Genomic DNA, 17,871 nt, shown 5'->3' with positions numbered 1-17,871 from the left:
GGCAGAGACCAGGTTCCTGCAAACAGATGTGAAACCAATGAAAGCAAATGGGGAAAAGGGGACAATTTCACCAGGAAAAAGACTGCTGCCTCAGAACACCCTGATGGGACAGGGCTCTGGCAGCATGCAGCACACATGCCACCTCCCACCTGTCTGTCCTACCCTATTTTGACGTTACAGAGAACTATTCTGCTAGAAAAGCTCCAGCACATTTATCGAGTTACAGCTGAATTTGTACAGATTATCCTGCAGGTCCTCATCTACAGACCAGAAATAATGCTATTAATTCAAAAAAGCAGCCGTGCTGAGTGGCACGTGGGACTTTGTGAAATACTGACCACCACTTGCAGCATACTTGACCTTTTCTTCTTTTAAAGCCTAGAGGAAAACATTGAGCTTCCTCAAAACTGGAAAACAGATCTTAGAAAGCTGCACAGAGCAATTTCATACGTGTTCCCAAAAAACAGCTAGTCATAAGTCAGGCTTGAGCTGCAAAGTGTTCAACAGGACCTGTGTGACCAGAGAAGAAAGCGGTGCTTTGCACTAAGTAACATACACTAAAAATCACCTGGGAGAAGCAGCAGTGAGGTCTGCAATGCTAGTAAAAGGTGAAGGTAAAAAAAAACCAAACAAACCACCACCAAAAAAAACCAAACCAACCAACCCCAAGAATTTGCCCATACTCTGGTATGTGTACCATCCTGCAGGACTATGAGATCAGGAGGCGGGTTCAGCGCTGGATCAGTAGGACAGCTATCAGTACAGCACTGGAAGGAGCACAACAGAAAAAAATCACACAGATTACCACCACATAGCTTGATCTTTACTAATAAAGCCAAAGAACAAAACATCAGCAATTTTTTCCTCTTTTTCTGCCCAAAGAGCATCTCCATTTTTAACACTACTGCTTTTTGCAACAGATGGACTATTACACACGGACAAAGCAAACCAGGGAATATTAAGACATTTTCCACATTTTTAGTTGGATGTGATTTCTGAAAACAATGCCTTGGTGAAATGCATTTTTTCACTTTCACACAATATCCTTTCTTAATGGGCAACCTAGATATCACAACGCTGTGACGAACAGAAAGGAAGAGCCATGGCGAAAGTCACATCAGGAAGGTTAGGCAGATGCACTGTCAAGATGCTTCGTGACTCAATAAGTTTCCAGTCCTGCACATTTCCAAGAGGATTCTGCAGAGAAAGATGGTGCCTGGCCCCAGCGCAGCAGAAGGCTGGCTATGGTACAGAAAGAGCTGGTAGCTGACTTGCTCGTTATTTTGACAGGTGCACTCAAGCATCTCAGAGATCTGCTCAGTATTAAGTCATTCTAAGTGTGTATACACCTATATACTTTTTTAAACCAGCAAGTTTTAATTCCACTTGGGATCCAGCCAGCCAAAATCAGCTCCCACAGGTGCCATCCCAAGCTCAGCAGCCACGGCGGCATACGTGTCTATAACCACTGAACAAAAATACCTGCCTGTCAAGCCCCTAGTTGAGTGATCAATACAACACATGCTTGGGATTTGCTGGGAAGGCCGGTGGCTTCTGTTCTCTGTTTGCAGGTGGTTCCTGCGCACCTGGCAAGTCCCTTCCCTGTTAAGCCACCTCATATACTCTGCAGTCAGAGCAGAGCGGAAGGAAAAAAGGAGGAGGGGGGTGATGTGAAACAAGATCAGGGCTACCATCTATTATACCTCATTTGCTAGGACTTCTGTGAGACTTCACCCTGCGGCCAGATTCCTCCCTGGCTGATTTATGGGCAGAATCGGTGATGCACAGGCTGAAACAAGAAACACAGACTTTAGCATGCCTGCCACAGAGGAACATCTCATTTGAGATTGCCTCTGCCAGTACACTCTGTGCATTGCCTCCTGTAATCTGCTTTCCCTATTGCTCAGTGATCCCTCTGCTTTCTGGTGCTCTGCTCCCTTTTGTTTCACCCCAGCCACTTGCCAGGCTGCTTCCCTCATTCCCACTGCCTTTCAGCACTTTCCCTCACACCCAGCTGTAGAGATGCAGCTGGGTTTAGTGCCCACTCCCCCCCCCCCAGTCTTCTGCCCTTTGCCAGAGGGGTGGAAGTCTCTCCCAATGCTCCCCTGTTTTACTCCTACCTGCAAACCAGCAGAGGAGCTACACTGTGACATTCAGCTGTCCCTCACTGGCACTGCTGCTCTTGCCTAGCAGAACTGAATGTGGAGACTGTCAACATCTGAATGGATTTGGCAACAGACACTATGAAGTTCAAGGAAGTCATGTGCTACCACTCAGGAGTCCGTGCAGGAGCAACAGTGCCTCCCCGAGCCTGACTGCAAACACTGGAGCTCAAAAGATGGCCCACAGGTCACATCTATCTCAATGCATGCCTGAAAGGTCAAAGTCTCTGCCATCTGTGATACTGCCACCCCATAGAAGGGATCAATTAAAATAAACACTTGAAATGACAGGACACAGGGACACCTGGGCGAAGAATGACAACAGAACTTGAGCGAGTGAGAGGGTGCTACACTGACTTACCTTTCCCAAGGAGGAAGCCTACTTACTGTCTGGAACACATAAGCCTGCTGCAAGTGTGCTTAGAGTATGTCCCACTGATACTCAGGAGCACCTGGAAGCAGGTCTAGTATTTCACAACCACACCACATTACCAGGGGAAGCAAAGCATTAGCAGCAAAGTTAAAACTAAGGGCAAAAGGCTTTTTCTGTTTGGATTTTAAGATGAAATCAACTTCCATTAGAGCCTATAGCAAACGTTTCATATTGCTCATTAATCTTCAGCAGCCTCCACAAGCAGCTGGTATTTATCGCTCCTATCATACTATATGGGCTAAATGCAGCCGGGCTGGGAGAGGGAGGGAAGGGCCCCAAACAAATCACTGCCTTGGTTCAGAAGCACCACTCTTCCTGAGTTAACAGCATGAGAAACTGCCCTGACACCCTTCCTTACTCATGTGCATATAAGATGCTGCAGGACAGTTTTATTACAACTCCATGCACAGGAGAAGAGAAGCACAGTTATGCTGTCTCTGCTCTTGGCAGCAGTGGGAGTTTAGTACGGGTGACTCCACCTTCACTTTGATAAGCTCATGCTATGGGATGGGGCTTTGCAGAGATGGGGACAAGCATCTCCAGCCTTCTCTAAGTGCCAAACCCACTAATCGGGTGCAGGTGTCAAAGGGAGCTGCCCTTCCAGACTTTTTTAAAAAAACCTCCCACAACAGCAGCAAAAGACAAGTCAGGTCTCTTCCAACCTGCTGAGTTTCTGAAAACCGAGACGGCCTCATACCTCTTCATCAAAAAAGGCTCATCTCTAACATCTTAGCTTCTAGGGACTGTGGAGAAAAATGCAGAAAAATATGAACATAAAAATGTTTTTCAACTCTTTTTAAAGGTGCCAGCTCACCAGTGAAGCTGGGCACTGTCCTGCAGTGAACTCTCTGGCATAAGGTGGAACTCTCTGGGTAACCACACTTCAGAAAGCAACACTGCTGTTGTGAGTCATGCGCCAAGGTACAGGACAGAGATTCACAGAGACCAGCTGTGCTAACAACAAAAGACTCCAATCAACAGACAACACCAATAAACATGCAGAGCATGTCAAAGACCTGAAGAAGACAAATACAATGGAAGAGAGAAAGTTCAAAACTTGACTTCTCTTGTCCTCCGTCTGAAGGTGTCATTTTAACAGAACTTAATTGTGGCTTCTCCCATTCATGCTCGAACAACTTCATGGTCCTTTGGGGCAGGGGTGAAAAAAGGGGTTTATCCATCTGTCGGTTCAGGGTCGAGTTGGTTCAGTAACAGAGGCACTAAACAGTCTCATCTCTTTTGGCATCAGTTTCCTTTCAAAATCATCTTTTAGCTGTCCTGTTCCACTTTGTTTTCCCTCCTTTGAGGTCCAAGTTCGAACGCTGGAAACTGGGAAGTCTCCGGTACTGAAATATCTGAGAGGAAGTGAATAGCTCCAGCCATACCTAAAACATAATGAGAAAGACATTTTTGTGCATCTTTGACAATAAAGCAGCACAGCTGACTGCAAAGGCAACAGCGCCTGTTTAAACACCTCCTCACTAATTTTTTTGAATAGGTAAACTTAGGGCCTATAGAAAGGCAAGGTCATCTGTAGTTTGCCCAGGAAACCAAGTTTCACTTGAAAAGATCAAAAGAAAGAACCAAGATCTCTCTCTGCTACCAGTTTTTCAGCTGCACAACCTCAATGATACTTCAATTAAGAAAAACTAAATTCCAATTTGGACTGTCCCTCAGAATATGAGCACCTCATCATTACACTAGTGAAAAGAAACAAAGGCAAAACTTTTTTATACTTGTGATGTACAGATTCTTTTGTTTACTGTTCATAAAAAGGTCATCCAGAGCCTGAAGCACTAACACCAGCATCACCTAATAAAACTCTCAGGGTGACAGACAACAGGGGCATCCTACAGCAGGGGAGCATACAGGCTCACTTTTATGACCAAGCTGACTTCCTATTTTATCAACAGCTAAGCACATACAAACAAAGGAACCTTCCTGAAATAATGCATCTGGTGAAATGACTAAGACAATCTCCTAAGATGTACATGCAACTTCCACTGAAAGAGTCGACCTACATGCAGAATTGGACAACTTCAAGCACAAAAATACCCCCCAAATTAAGACTTCTTTTTCTTGTCTCAAACTTGAGACTTCTAGTTTCTTTAAAAAAAAAAAAAAAAAAAATCACTGACACTAAAAAACTAAAATAAAAACTGCATGTCAACATTAAAGCACAATTCATCCTATTGCTGGCATTACTTCACCTTCTCAACAAATTTCAAAGCTCTTATACATCAGATTTTATGCCTGCATTTTCCAAGTGCATGCAAAGGAGCTCTCAGGAATAAGAATACTTACACTTTTCTCCCTTAAACATTAAGACAATGACTCTATATTTAGAAGAGATGCATATTACTACTGCTCTCTTGTGTTCACACCTTGGATTGGTTTATTTGTTAAATAATCTTATTTGGTCTGCTGTAATTTCATGTAATTGTGGTAGGTGGCATGCTAGGCTCATCGTTCAGGAAACAGCAGCGCTACTTTAAATCCTGCTTGGGTCTATGATTCCTTGGTACTGTATTTGTAAAACATAAGGATGGGATAGGGAATAGAAAATAAACTACAAAAAAACAAAACAAAACAACGGAGCTCTAGGAAAGTATTTAGGAACATCTTTGAACTTGCAGAAAAGCCCCTAAGAATTCTGCATTTCTTTTCTGTTCGAATGATTTGGGCTCATGTTAGAACTAGCTTTTCCTTGCTTTGGTATTGCAGCAGAGGTCTCGTTCTGACAAGCAGCAGTGACTTTGAGCCCCCCTGCCCACAGCTGCTCCTCTGCCCAGTCCGTCTGCAACAACCCCTGCGACAAAACTGTTGCCCAGGTTCTGTTTCCTTTAAGCCAAGAGGTGTCAGCACAGCAGAATTTTATCAAAGGGTGACAGTGGCACCGACTTTGCATTGGAAATTGCTGAAAATGCAACCAAAAGTCAAAGTTTTGATAGTGAATGATTGTGTCTTTTTCTCCCTGCCTCTGCACCTCCTTTTAGGCAGAGGTAGTGATAGGGGGTGGGTCTATTTTTAATAGCAGAGGAACCCACCAAAGATTTCCCAGCTCCTAAGCATGTGCCAAAATTGCAAAGTTGCCCTTCTTTCCCGCACCATTTGCATCACCATCAATTTACCTTCAAAGAGAGAATAAGGTCGGTCAGGAATACGACATCCATGTGCACCGTACTCCAAACACCATTCAGCAAACTGGGGAAAATATTAAAAAAAAAAAAAAAAGACTGTTAAATGCAAGCTTAAGTATCTGTATATCTTTAACAGGTACTAAATATAAAGTGGTGTAAACAGCGACACAACACAGAAATCACTGTCCAAGATCCATTTGTCCCACTTCAACCATGACAAGACTGCAATTAGGTTTTAGGATACGTATTTCCACAATATGAGTTTTGGTTTCATAACAATGTAATTAGGTGGGCTGTATTTAACTTCTGTTTTCTGTAAATCAACCCTGCTACAGGTCAGTGAAAAATGCCGTGAGAACAGACATGCTCAATTTCAAGGGCAAAATTTTTCTAATACTCTTAATACCAGTTTCTTATCCATCTTGGTGCTTAATTTATCCATGTTCTCAGGACTTAGGGTTGTTAACTGCATTTTGGTTTTCTTTCACTTCCGTGCACCAATTTAGAGTATTAAATCTCCAGCTGCCATTACTTAGTTTTATTTATTTGCTCTCCCCAAGCCTTGTGAAAAATCATTATAAATACAGTTACACAATTGTGGTCATCAATATTTTGTTGCAGAAGATGGAACAGTGTCTTTCTTGTGCGTGATCAACACTGCTGTAATAGCTACATTAGACACAGATGAATTATGAACTGCATTTGGATCAATTTAATAGCAACTACCTCCTTCTACTCTATGGCTCCCCAGAGCATACAGGGGCCACAAGTTCCCCTAGTATTTCTGTACTTGGAAGCAAATCACTGCTTATTCAAGATACAGTGCAAAGATTCCTGCAAAGCAGAGAACTGAGAGGTCTCTCCCCACTTCCCTTGCAATTTGGGCAACCTGCTCGCAAACAGATCGTTCTACTAACTAGAGCAGGGGTGTTAAATTCATTTTCACGAGGGGCCACATCCGCCTTGTGGTTGCCTTCAAAGAGCCAAATGTAATTTTAGAACTGTATAAATGTACTGCTACATTTATACAATCTAAAATTACTAGACAGTGCCCCAGCTCCAGCACAGGAGCTACATGGGGAGTGAGTATGCCCATGGCGCCATCAATCTGCTCAACAGGAGGATAAAGGTTGGCATCTCCTCCCTCTTCCCCCAGTCTGTTCTGTTTAAATATTTATTAGGGGATGGATTTTTCTTCTCTTGCTAAGGCTGTGTGCATGTGAAGGTCTTGACAATACCCAGCAAAAAAACGAGAAACACTGTGGTCCACACTGTTATTAAGAACTGATTAAACATTTTTGGTCCCCTCACAGGTGTAAACCTTCAAACCAAGGTTTAATTCTCCATGTAATCTTGTCTTACATCTGAGGACAGAATATGTTTATGCCATGTTTCTAAACTACAATCAATTCTTGCAACATCCACATCTTATTGCATCCTAGCCTTTATTATTACTACCAGCCTGGGAACTGCAACAGAAATGTAAGAAATGCACCCCAGGCTATTGTAGTACAACCATTGTTTACAGTTACATAGCTTCAGCACAACTCACAGATCCAGTAAGCCACACTAACACTGGGGCGGGGGGAATAAAAAAGAAATATGTTCTAGCAGGAAAACATCTGCCATTATTTGTCATAGACTGGGCATGCTTGCCATCAGCAGTGGTTTAATCACAATGCTGAGCAGCACAGGGCTCGGATGCTCTGTTGCCTGGAGCCCCAGATGCCACAGCCCCTGTGTCCTCCCAGAGGTCCAGCCAGGAGCCGCTCAGCCTCCTGGGAGCCTGCCTGCTAATGCTGGAGAAAAGCTGTGAAGCCAAAAGTGAGAATCACAAACCAGGGGGCTCTATGAGCCATGGCCTTTCAAGCTCTTCTGGTTCATTCGTGAAACAGTTTCATGGCTGCTGAGAGGTAGCTAGGGATTCCTGGGCAAACTCCTTCCCCTGGGCCTCATGTTTTTGGGGTGAGCAAACACCCCTCAGAGGGAAGCCATCTAGTTCTCTCAGTTACATGCCTTTAGGTATCAGCATAACTGCACGTTCGCTTCCCTTGCATGCTCTGGCTCAAAAAGAAAAGACTTCTAGAATGCCAGACAAGGAAATTCTTCTGCCTGTTTCAAGATTTGCCTTGCAAGAGCCTGAAGGGCCTGACTGAGTGCTGGAGATGCTAAAATGCAGAAGGGCTGCAAATACATTACCAGACCAGACCATGCAGGGCATCTCCAGCAAATGGTCTTTGGCCACTGTGCCACATCTTTCTTCTCAAAGGGATTTCAGGTACGTAACCGAGTCTCTTCCTTCTTCAGCTTAGAAATAGATATGCTTGCTTTTCTCTAGCTTCGTATGGAAGAACATCAGGGCTCTCTTGGGCCAGAAATGCAGCACCAACAGGAGGTGCCAGTGCTGCACAGAGCCACAGAAGATGTAGGAGCAGGGAGGGTGACAGGGAGAGCCCGGTAGCTGTGCCACCAGCGATGCGTGCATGGTGTTGTGGCTCACCTGTCAGCAGCAGGTGAGTCCACATCTAACAAAGTCACACATTTGCTGTGGGAGTACCTGGGGTTTATTACCTTCTCTAGGATGCCGGTATGCCCACAGGTGTCCTCGTGGTGTGATGCTTTGCTAAATGTAAGGTGAGACAAGCAGCAACTTTTTAAAGCTCTGCTGATAGAGGACAGCCTGGCAGTGGAGATGAGTAGAACAGCTTTGCATGTGGCCAGTGCTCATCTGAAAGCACCTAACAAGGGACTCATCAAATTTCCCATTACAATACTTTAAAAAGGCCTAGCTAACACCTTAAAAAAGGCCTTAGCTATGTATGCAATATGAAACCAAATATCCATAAATTAAGCTGAAAAAACAAACCCAAACAAAACCAAAACAAACAAAAAAACAAACCCAAAGTCTTACGAGATGAAGAAACAGAAGCTAAGAAAGCCTTCTCCTTTGGTATTACAATTGCCAGCACAGAGCTGATAGCAGAACTTGGACAATTCCTGTGGAAAAATTCTGAATGCATCTTTCTCTGCAATTTGTATTGATGAAAGAAATTTTAGTGAGCAATTTACTAACTGCAACTCAGAGCTCTAAAAGCCCCAAACAGACAGGAGTCTGAAAACAAATAATTACAAAAGACTACAAACAGCATTGCTTGAGGAGCTGAGGACGACATTGGATGTCTCAGCGGAATAATTAGCACCATATAACATTAGCCTGTTATTCTTCAAGCAAGCTGAATTTCAGACTTTATTTTTTTCTGAGTATGAGTTTAGTTCCTCCACCCTTACAGAACATTTGTGCATTTCACTCTGTGTATTGAGACAGTGCTTGCCCCACATACACAGCTGAAGTTGCCCAGTCAAAGCCTGAGTACAGGGGAGCAAGTGACGGGACACTTGTCCCACCAGCCATACTACCAGGCAGCTCCAAATCCAGCACACAGCAGCCTACTCTAATCACAGTTTACTCTTGCACAGGCGTCATGATGTGAAAAGGAACAGTAATTTTGTTGGGATGCCGCAGAGCTCACCTTGCAAGCTCGGTAGAGGTACTTTTTGTCCTGAGTTAGGTTATAGAGAGACAAGAAGGAGTAGCCATTGCCAGCAGTACCATGGCAGATCCCATATCCTTTTCTCAATAAACCTCTCTGCCAGATAACATCGCTACAGTCCATAGCATCTTTCAAGTATTTATCTTCTTTAAAGGTCTGTGGAATAAAACCAAAATAAACACACATAAATTGAAATACTAATGAAAACAAAAGGAAACTCGACCTGAGAGATGTTTTGTTGTTGGTATGGGTTTTTTAATATGCAATTCAGTGTGAATTTTAATAATCCATTCATCATAGACTTGCCTTTCTTTTCTTACTAAGTGGTTTCTCAATTCTCTGCATAGAAAAAGAAAAAGCTTTTAAAGTTTTGTTTCTGAAATCAGGACTCCAAAGGGAAAAGAACCCTCAAGTCCAAGGCCCTTGGCTCTACAACCTGTAATTATTTTGTAAGGGTACATCATACTTTTTTTTGCTTCTTCTCTTCATTCCCAAATCACTACCTCATTTGATTTGAAATACAGAATGTAATTCTTGCCTCCAGGAAGTGTAACACAGAATACTGGCCATCACATCTGGTCCAAAAGTTCTAGATCCTGTTTTTTTAAGTAATTCCTGCTGATTGCTCACCATCTGCCTTCAATTCAATGTTGAAAATGCACAAGAATATCTCTTTGCACAGCACAGGGCTCTTCTCTCTGTCACAGGTGCAAGGAGGAACACTTCATCATCTTGATTAGCATTTCTATTGGATATACTCAGAAGCACTTGCTAGTTTGGGCAAAGGGCAAATTTTGCAAAGTTTATTGCAAACAGAGTGCATTTTGGACACACAGAGCCCATCAAGGGAGCCGAAAACAAAACCAAGCCGTTTCACTGAACACCACCAGACTTGCATCTTTAGAAAACTACTTTTTCGCTCCACTTTGCCTAAGTCACTCTACAGATCAACAAAACAAAAGAGAACAGTAACTGATGCATGGCTGTAGACTTTGTCCTTTAGAGACGGCATCCCCTGCAAGGATGCTACTTTGTAAGGTAACAAGCAATTAACCTGCAAGATTCTTAAATCCACAAGACTAATAAGGAAAGTCCATCTCTCTAAACAGGGTTTGTCAGCTACTTAGCTGTAACATTTCAAATGAACGCCCAGCACAGCAGTATTTGATGTCCATGACAAACACTGCTGTTTGTTATCACAAGTCCCTGTGCTTGCTATGAAAGCACAGCCAGCAAAACACAATCCAACTTCTCTTATCATGTCTTGAAAAAGCAGATTATAAAGACTAAAAGAAAAGCATCATATGCCCCATCATCTTAACAGAAAAAGAGGTCAGAAAGGAGACTGCTAAACAAAACTTGGTCCTATCCCTCTTATCTCCTGCAAAACATTCTGTGCTGGGGAAAGCATTGCATTGGCAAAGAAGGGGGTGAAAAAAAAAAGTTGCTGCAGTATTAAGTCAATCTCCTACCACAGTCCACAGGAAAAACAACTGTGACTGCTGCTTCATTCAGCAGTGTTGTAAGAGATTTACAGTTCACATTTCAGGTAGCAGCAAGAGTAATTATTCCATAAACCAAGCCTGCTTTTCATCAGCCCACCCAGAAGCCAACCAGCGAATATGCCAAGGAGGGCTGCTGAGAGCAGGAATCAATTTGCATAAATTTAATTAAATGGCATGCTTTCAAATGTCATGGAAATCAGAAGTGCACAACACAAGAGAGACAGTAAACCTAGTTAAGGAAAGAGGAGAGTGAATAGTAGGCTTGTGGTAGTTTGGCGGTTATATTTATGGCCTAGAAGGGGCCTGGGATCTTTGCTCTGACTTTTAAGTTCTCAAGAGCTATATGTTAATAACAGAGTAATTTATGGAAGACATTCTTTGGCACGACACATGAACCTACGCTTTTGAAAACCAGCATAACTCTTAAAACTCTTGGGATGAAGACTCAAACAATTCAGGTCAATGTTCTCACACTCAGGACTCTGATACCAGATTGTTCAAATACATGGCCCTTTTCCAAGAAGGCGTAAAGTCTAGTAACTACTAGCATCCTGAGAAGCAATTTTACCCACTTATTTCCCTTTTACAAACAAACCTATGTAAGTATTTTGAGGTTTTTAGGTGCCCAGCCTGGGGTTCTCGTTTGAAAGTCTAGATCTAAGAAGATGGAAAATGCAAGCCGTACAATCTAATAGGGCCATGTATAGGTCTCTCTGTAGAAATAGAGGTCTATATGAACACAGAACAATTCACCTTATAAGCTTGCATGAGCATGTGGATGACTCCGGGGGCACCGTGGCACCAATGAACCAGTCTGTCAGTCTCGTTGCTCAGTGACGATGGGTAATTCCCAGATCGGAATTTTTTATGACGCACATAGTCAATGCTTGGCTTCACCAGCTCCACCAGAGTCTCCTGGTCCACATTTGCAATTGGCTAAAGAAAACATAAAAAAACCACCACCACAACCATAAACAGAAGTAGTAACAAATCGTGTATCAACACTTAATTCTATGATCTGTTTTCAAGTATCCTACATATGTGCCCTTGATCCAAATATTACTTTGAATCACTTCATACACATTTAATTAATGTCTACTTTCAATGCCCTTATGAAGAGTGTTTTTACAGCTACTATAGAGACAAAGAAACTGGGACACCACATTGTTACCTGTCTTACTGGAGGTGACACAGAAAGACTATGGAAGAATTGAGAACAGAATACAGACTCCTAGGCCTCTCTTAATACCTTAGAATACAGAGAACACTTACAGGATAAAGATGGTTTCACAGTTTTCTTGCTCATAATACACACTTAAAACACAATCAGTTACAAATTTTGTTTTTAAAACAGCTAACATAGACAACCTGTCCTACTTCCCAATAAATTAAGAGTGTATGTAGTGCCTACCTTGCAAAGGTTTATGAAGGTTCTTTTCCCTCATAAACAAAATGCCCTGAAGCTATGGGCTATAAATCTGCATTTCCAATTTCAGAAGCAATAGCTACTTCTCCAGGTAGCTAAATGTCTTTGTACTAGAAACTCATCCTTAGATTGCTCTTCTGAATTTTCTTTCTCATTTTTCTATTTATTAATAGATCCACCAACCTGTACACTCCTTGTAAGTAAAGGTATCTGTTGTGTCTATTGTTGTTCTTTGGTGATATTTCCTTCCCCACCAGCCCATTTTACAGCATTTTCCTAACAGAACTCTCAATTTTTACACAGCCTGCATGATTTCTGGAAATCGTGCAAGCCGCGGGAACAACTGCAGAAATTTGACTCCACCGAAGCCTAATAGCTGAGTTTATTTTCTAAAATAACTTGTCTTTGTTGATGACTCGATGTCATACAACTTCAGTTTCCCACCAGCTCCAGCACATTTGCAGGTGAGCACGCCACCGCAATTCACAATCCTACAGCCAAATGAAGGAAGACTTTCAATAGCTGTATTTTCAGTAACCTGAAAAAGCCAAAAGCTTGTATTTGACCTCAGCCAGGAAAGCTTTGCCAAACTTCTACCTACCAGGTCCCTGAAGCAAACTCTTACTTCTGAGTGGAACAGAACCCTTCACACTGCTCATCAGACCTCTATCTGAATACAGGTCAGCTTATCATGAAGAACACCATGGAGACGATCAGCCCTCACTCAGATGCTGACCTGTGGGGCTGGGAGGCTCTTGGGGAAGCTTTGCTTTGGGGCTCTGACTTCATGCTGCACCCCTGGAGCAGAAGGAAAAGCAGATGGGCACTAGCAAAACATTCAACTTCTTCAGTCTTGAGCTGTGCAAGGCAAGCCCAGCCCATCTGTTCTTGGGAGGTAAAACATGAAGAGCAGAGGTTTTTACAAACCTCCTTCTCACCTTGTGCTTCTGAGAAGACCTCAGTACCAGCGAGTTCTTTGCCCCAGCTACTGAGGTTCCCAGCACCTACTTCCAACAGCAAAAAAGGCACCTAGAGGTACGTGTCCTGACTCTGGCCAAGAGAATGACACGCAAACAGAAATTTTTGCCTCAGGCTTAGTGAAAGAGGCTATGATTAGAGATACCCTAGCAAGCATTTCAGAATTCTCCCTTTACCTCCTGGATAAGTTATTCAACACTGTTGAGCTCTTACTCTTCCAGTAGTCTTCTCTAAGTAAATCTAGTGATACATGTTTCCTCACAGAGGTGTTGTACAGAAAAGATGATCAGTGACCTTCACATCTCAGGTGCTATGTTGGACACCCTTTTTTATTATCAAACAACCACTCAACAAACCATCTCCTGAATTCTTTGCTGAAAATACAAAAAAATTCTCATTTGGCGTGGGAGGGATGGGGAAAAGATAGGCTCTAATATGCCACCTTCTTCTGCAGTGGATGACTCAATTCTGCATGACTCACAATATTTAATGTACAGTGAAAAGGCAGTAATCTAATGCTGCATAAACAATGGCTTTGTGGTATTCTTAAAAGCAACAATTATATGTAAAGGAAAAGATAGTTACGATTTTAACATGTAGATAGAGTAGCTTCTGCTTAAACCAAAAAGCACTGTGCAATTATTTCTGCTATCAGCCTTGAATAGTAAATGAAGGATGGAACCTTTAAAGAGGCTTCTTTAAAGGACCGGATGTTTCTTAGAAAATCTTGCAGAGCCAGAGAAGGAAGAATGGAAGCCAGAAAAATGAGGGAGCTAAAAGGGGGTGGATCACCTTGTTGAAGAAAGCGGGAAGACAAGGGCACAGGAAATTAGAGCAGCCTGAGGCCCCAGTGAGATGGTCACTGCAGAAAATGGGGAGTTAAGTGAGGGTAAGAAATGCCCCCAGGTACGAGAGCAGCAGCCACTTCCACAGCAAAGTCAGCCACTTCAGCCTCAGCTACTGGTGGACGCAATGTGAGCTAATCTGAAACAGATGGAAAGAAGTCATAGCATCTTTTGCAAATGAGAAACGGCTGAGCAGTAACAACACCAAATACCAGCTCAGTCACTTCTGCAGTGAACACTTGTACACAGCTTCAGTCTGCAAGGATGTATGATCCTTCTACTTGCCAGAAGGGAGGTCATTCTTATTAGCTAGTAAGAAAATTAATATTTACAAAGATGTACAGACTGGAAGCACCTTTGAAAAACAGAAACAGCTACAATATAAATTTTGCAGCTCTATGGCCATCTTCTGTAATGAGTTTTCTGTCTCTTTTTCCAGATTGTACAAAAGAAATAAGATATACACGTCTGTTTTGAAAAACATTATAATCCTATTGGAGAATCTCGGGGCAGGGGGGAATAGATTTAAGTGTGGCAAAGAGGATGAATACAGAAGAGAAGAATTTCACTCAGGATAAGAGAAAGGGGAGAGCAGGAGTCATAAATGCACAAGAAACATCAGATTTTTGGGCAAAGAAATAGGGGGAGATAGGGAAGAGGAAGAACATTTAAAGAATAAAAGCATACTGAAGACTAATGTATGATTAAGGAGAGTCTTCCAAAAGCTTAAAGACAGTGAAAAAAACAAGTTACTGGAGAAGAGAGGAAGGGCATGGAGGGCAGGAGGCACCAGCAGTGTACTCATTTAAAAATAGCAAAAAATTGAAGATTAAGAGTGATGGATGGTGATTAGCTGGTCTAACTGCAGGCACCAGAAGAATTAAGTATGAGGATGAAGGAAGGCATGTCACTGTCTCTGCTGAGGATAACAAACTTCAGCTCATGGAATGCCAGTGCTCTGAACCACAACTTACAGTTAATTCACTCTAATGTGAGGATATCCACGTCACGGTTTTCTTCTGCTACTGTGGCCTGATCTGGCATTTCTGCATAGCTCTGTGCTGCGGAGTCTCACACCAAGTTGTGAGACCATGACCCAGTAAAACACTGAACATTCATGAAAACTGAAGATAAGAGCCTCTGATACAAAATAAGAAATCACTGGTGTTTCACCCCTGCCCACAGAAGATGCTCTTACCTGCATGAGCATGTAATAGATCCCAGCCACTCCATGGGCTGCTCCAACATATTGCTTCCTGTGCCACTGGTACAACAGAGGACAACGGTCTGTTTTCCGTTCTTCCTTCGAAAAGTTTTTCCCCGATTCAATAATAGCATCTATTACCTAAGAAAGAGAACACACCCCTTCTGTCTGTCTTGCTTGGATTCAAAGGGTTTTGCTTTGTCATAATTAAAACCACAGTAAAGAAAAAGCCACAATAAACAGTGACAGGACAAAGATATTCAATTCATTTGGACTTGAGTGTTGAGGTAGAAATGGAATTTTTCCTAAATCATGGAATCACTTATCTTTCTAAGAGTAGAAATTTCATATATAAATACTTCTAAATAACTTTTTTCTTTTTTTTTTTTTTTTAACAGGTCTGCCTTCTCTGGTTCTGGTATATGCAGAAGAGCTGTGCATTTTCTCCCCACTGAATTCTCCTTCTTTTCACTCAAGTATTTCCACACTTCTGTCTCAAAGTTTTTCATAACAATTTGTCATGCTAAAATGCTCCAAAACTAGTTACTTATTAGATTCATTTCCATGGTTGGCCATGGACCCATGTCCACTGGTCTGTCTCAGTTCCAGCTGGGCAGCAGGGAAAGGGGGAAGAGATTGAAGGGACAAATGAGTTCCCAGTTCAAGAACACTCTCCTCTCCAGCATCCCTCTCTCAATTCCTTTAATTATGTGAAGGAGCGATTCCAGCTCAATCTCACTGATGCTATGGCACTGGAGAGAGAAAAGTAAGCATCTTACCTCTTTGATAACAGACTGTGGGACAGTGTCTGGACCAATTTCAGTATTCAGGTACAGCAAGGCATATAGGTAACCTGCTCTGCCATAAAGCAGCTCATCTGGAAGTTCAGCATCTGTGCTTACAACTGTCCTTTGGAGTTGCAACAACCTGCATCAGATAAGGAAGGTAGGGAGAGAGAGCATCTTCTCTAGAGACCATATTGGACCATGTATTGCACAAGGCACCAGTCAAACCAGAAACAGAATGAGTGCCGAAGCCCCACCAAGTTTCCTTCAGTCACCCCCAGTTCAGGCAGCTGCTAGGGTTACACACAGGAGCTCTGCGTGCCTGTCATCCCTGACAAACGGGCAACTCGGAGCCAGAGCCAAGAAAGTACTAGTGCAACTATCAGGTTTTTGTGCAGACAGAAAAAGGTGTGTGGGTACAGGGTCAGGTAGGATGAGACCGGAGAAATACTCCAACAAATAGGGAGCATCACCTGAAGCCTCTGGAAATTTTGCCTAAGCAAGGACCTTTAATTCTAAATGTGTAAGAGGGAAATAACAAAAACAAAACAAAAAACCCAGCATCACCATTGAGTACTCCCTCTCCCTAGACAACATGTGTCAAATGTTCAGCAGCTCAGTTTTCAAAAGGGCACTGCTATTATGCACAAGTGTTTTGCTTGCCTTTAGTGATGGGAAAAAACCTTGTGCTGGCCATTGCAACTCATTTTTGTTCTGAAGAGACTCCCTGCTATTACTTCACCAGTGTCTGTCAAAATTGAGGTGGACCAGAGACCTGTGTTCCTAGCTATTCCCTCCCTGTCACCTTCTATCTTTTGTGACTAAATTGGCATTTAAATGAAACCATGGAGATGACCATATTTTAAATTGGTGAAGGGGGCAAGATAATCTGGTTTAAGACTAAATTAATTTCTCAGACCCCTCAGCAACCATTACTCAGCAGAAATGTTAGCATTAACATCATGTTGAAGAAAAACACTGACCCAAATGGTTTGTTTATGCTGTCACTGCTTAATACCAGGGAAAAGCCACTCTCCCTCAAAAAAAAAAAAAACTATCACTCCTTTCTTGGAAGTATTCTTTGGACTTGTAATTAAATTATTTTCTGTTAAACCATTTTATTATCCAAATTGTAAAACTGGACAGCTACAAGGTAAAAAGCTGAACGTGCAGTCATAGCTTACATTTTGACATCTATAATATACCACTCAGTTTGTGTCTTTATATTTGTAAACAGAAAAGGAAGAAAGGGAACAAATAATCAAACTAACCTCCTTTTCAGTCCTCTTTCTAGAAATGACTTTGCAAGCAGAGTTCAGACTAAAAGATTTATCGCTAATCTCATTTTGCTACACTCATGCTTTATGCTTTCCTAGCTGCATCCAAAATGACATATCCAAGTTCACTGCCAGTTCTGAAAGCAAAAAAACCCAAACCTACCACCCATTTCAAAACTGAAATATTCAGGAACAGCAACAGAGATTAATCACACTACGGTTCTAGATTAGAAAGAGACCAACTGTATTTCCAAATATAAACCAGAATGGAGATGAGGACTCAAGGATAGCCCACAAATTCTGGCAGCCTAAGGTATGCTGCTGGATCGCTAGTGGGTGGATCACTGGTGCTGAATGCAAACCCCACAGGGCTCCAGTGCTTCCAGCCCTCGCCAGGACAGCAATCAGCTCCACGTCAGCAAGGGGACAGCCAGTTCTCCAAGGAAGCTGTATGTCTAAATGGGATTTCTCAAGACATTTGTTACACTTAGCTTACTTTGAAAAGGGGCTGGATTCTTTTCAGGCTACCCTTCTTATGCTCTGACCTAATTAAAGCCTCTGTTTT

At 42.5% G+C, this 17,871-nt stretch overlaps 1 protein-coding gene across 1 annotated transcript in view; it reads right to left on the bottom strand.

The window, feature by feature from the left end:
* Positions 1–801: 801 nt before the first annotated feature.
* LANCL2 (LanC like glutathione S-transferase 2) overlaps positions 802–17,871 on the bottom strand; it is a 34,376-nt gene continuing 17,306 nt past the window's right edge. The window contains exons 4-9 of the mRNA XM_065830658.2: positions 16,024–16,171; positions 15,239–15,385; positions 11,545–11,727; positions 9,266–9,442; positions 5,727–5,799; positions 802–3,980 (exon numbers count right to left, since the gene is read on the bottom strand). Of these exons, the coding sequence (XP_065686730.1) occupies positions 3,865–3,980; positions 5,727–5,799; positions 9,266–9,442; positions 11,545–11,727; positions 15,239–15,385; positions 16,024–16,171 (844 nt within the window). The 3' untranslated portion in view covers positions 802–3,864. The remainder of the gene's footprint in view (positions 3,981–5,726; positions 5,800–9,265; positions 9,443–11,544; positions 11,728–15,238; positions 15,386–16,023; positions 16,172–17,871) is intronic.

Source organism: Patagioenas fasciata, chromosome 2, assembly GCF_037038585.1.
Source record: "Patagioenas fasciata isolate bPatFas1 chromosome 2, bPatFas1.hap1, whole genome shotgun sequence".
Classification (NCBI taxonomy): Eukaryota; Metazoa; Chordata; class Aves; order Columbiformes; family Columbidae; genus Patagioenas; species Patagioenas fasciata.
The sequence above is the reverse complement of the archived record's forward strand: the minus strand, read 5'-3'. Positions and strand labels throughout refer to the sequence as shown.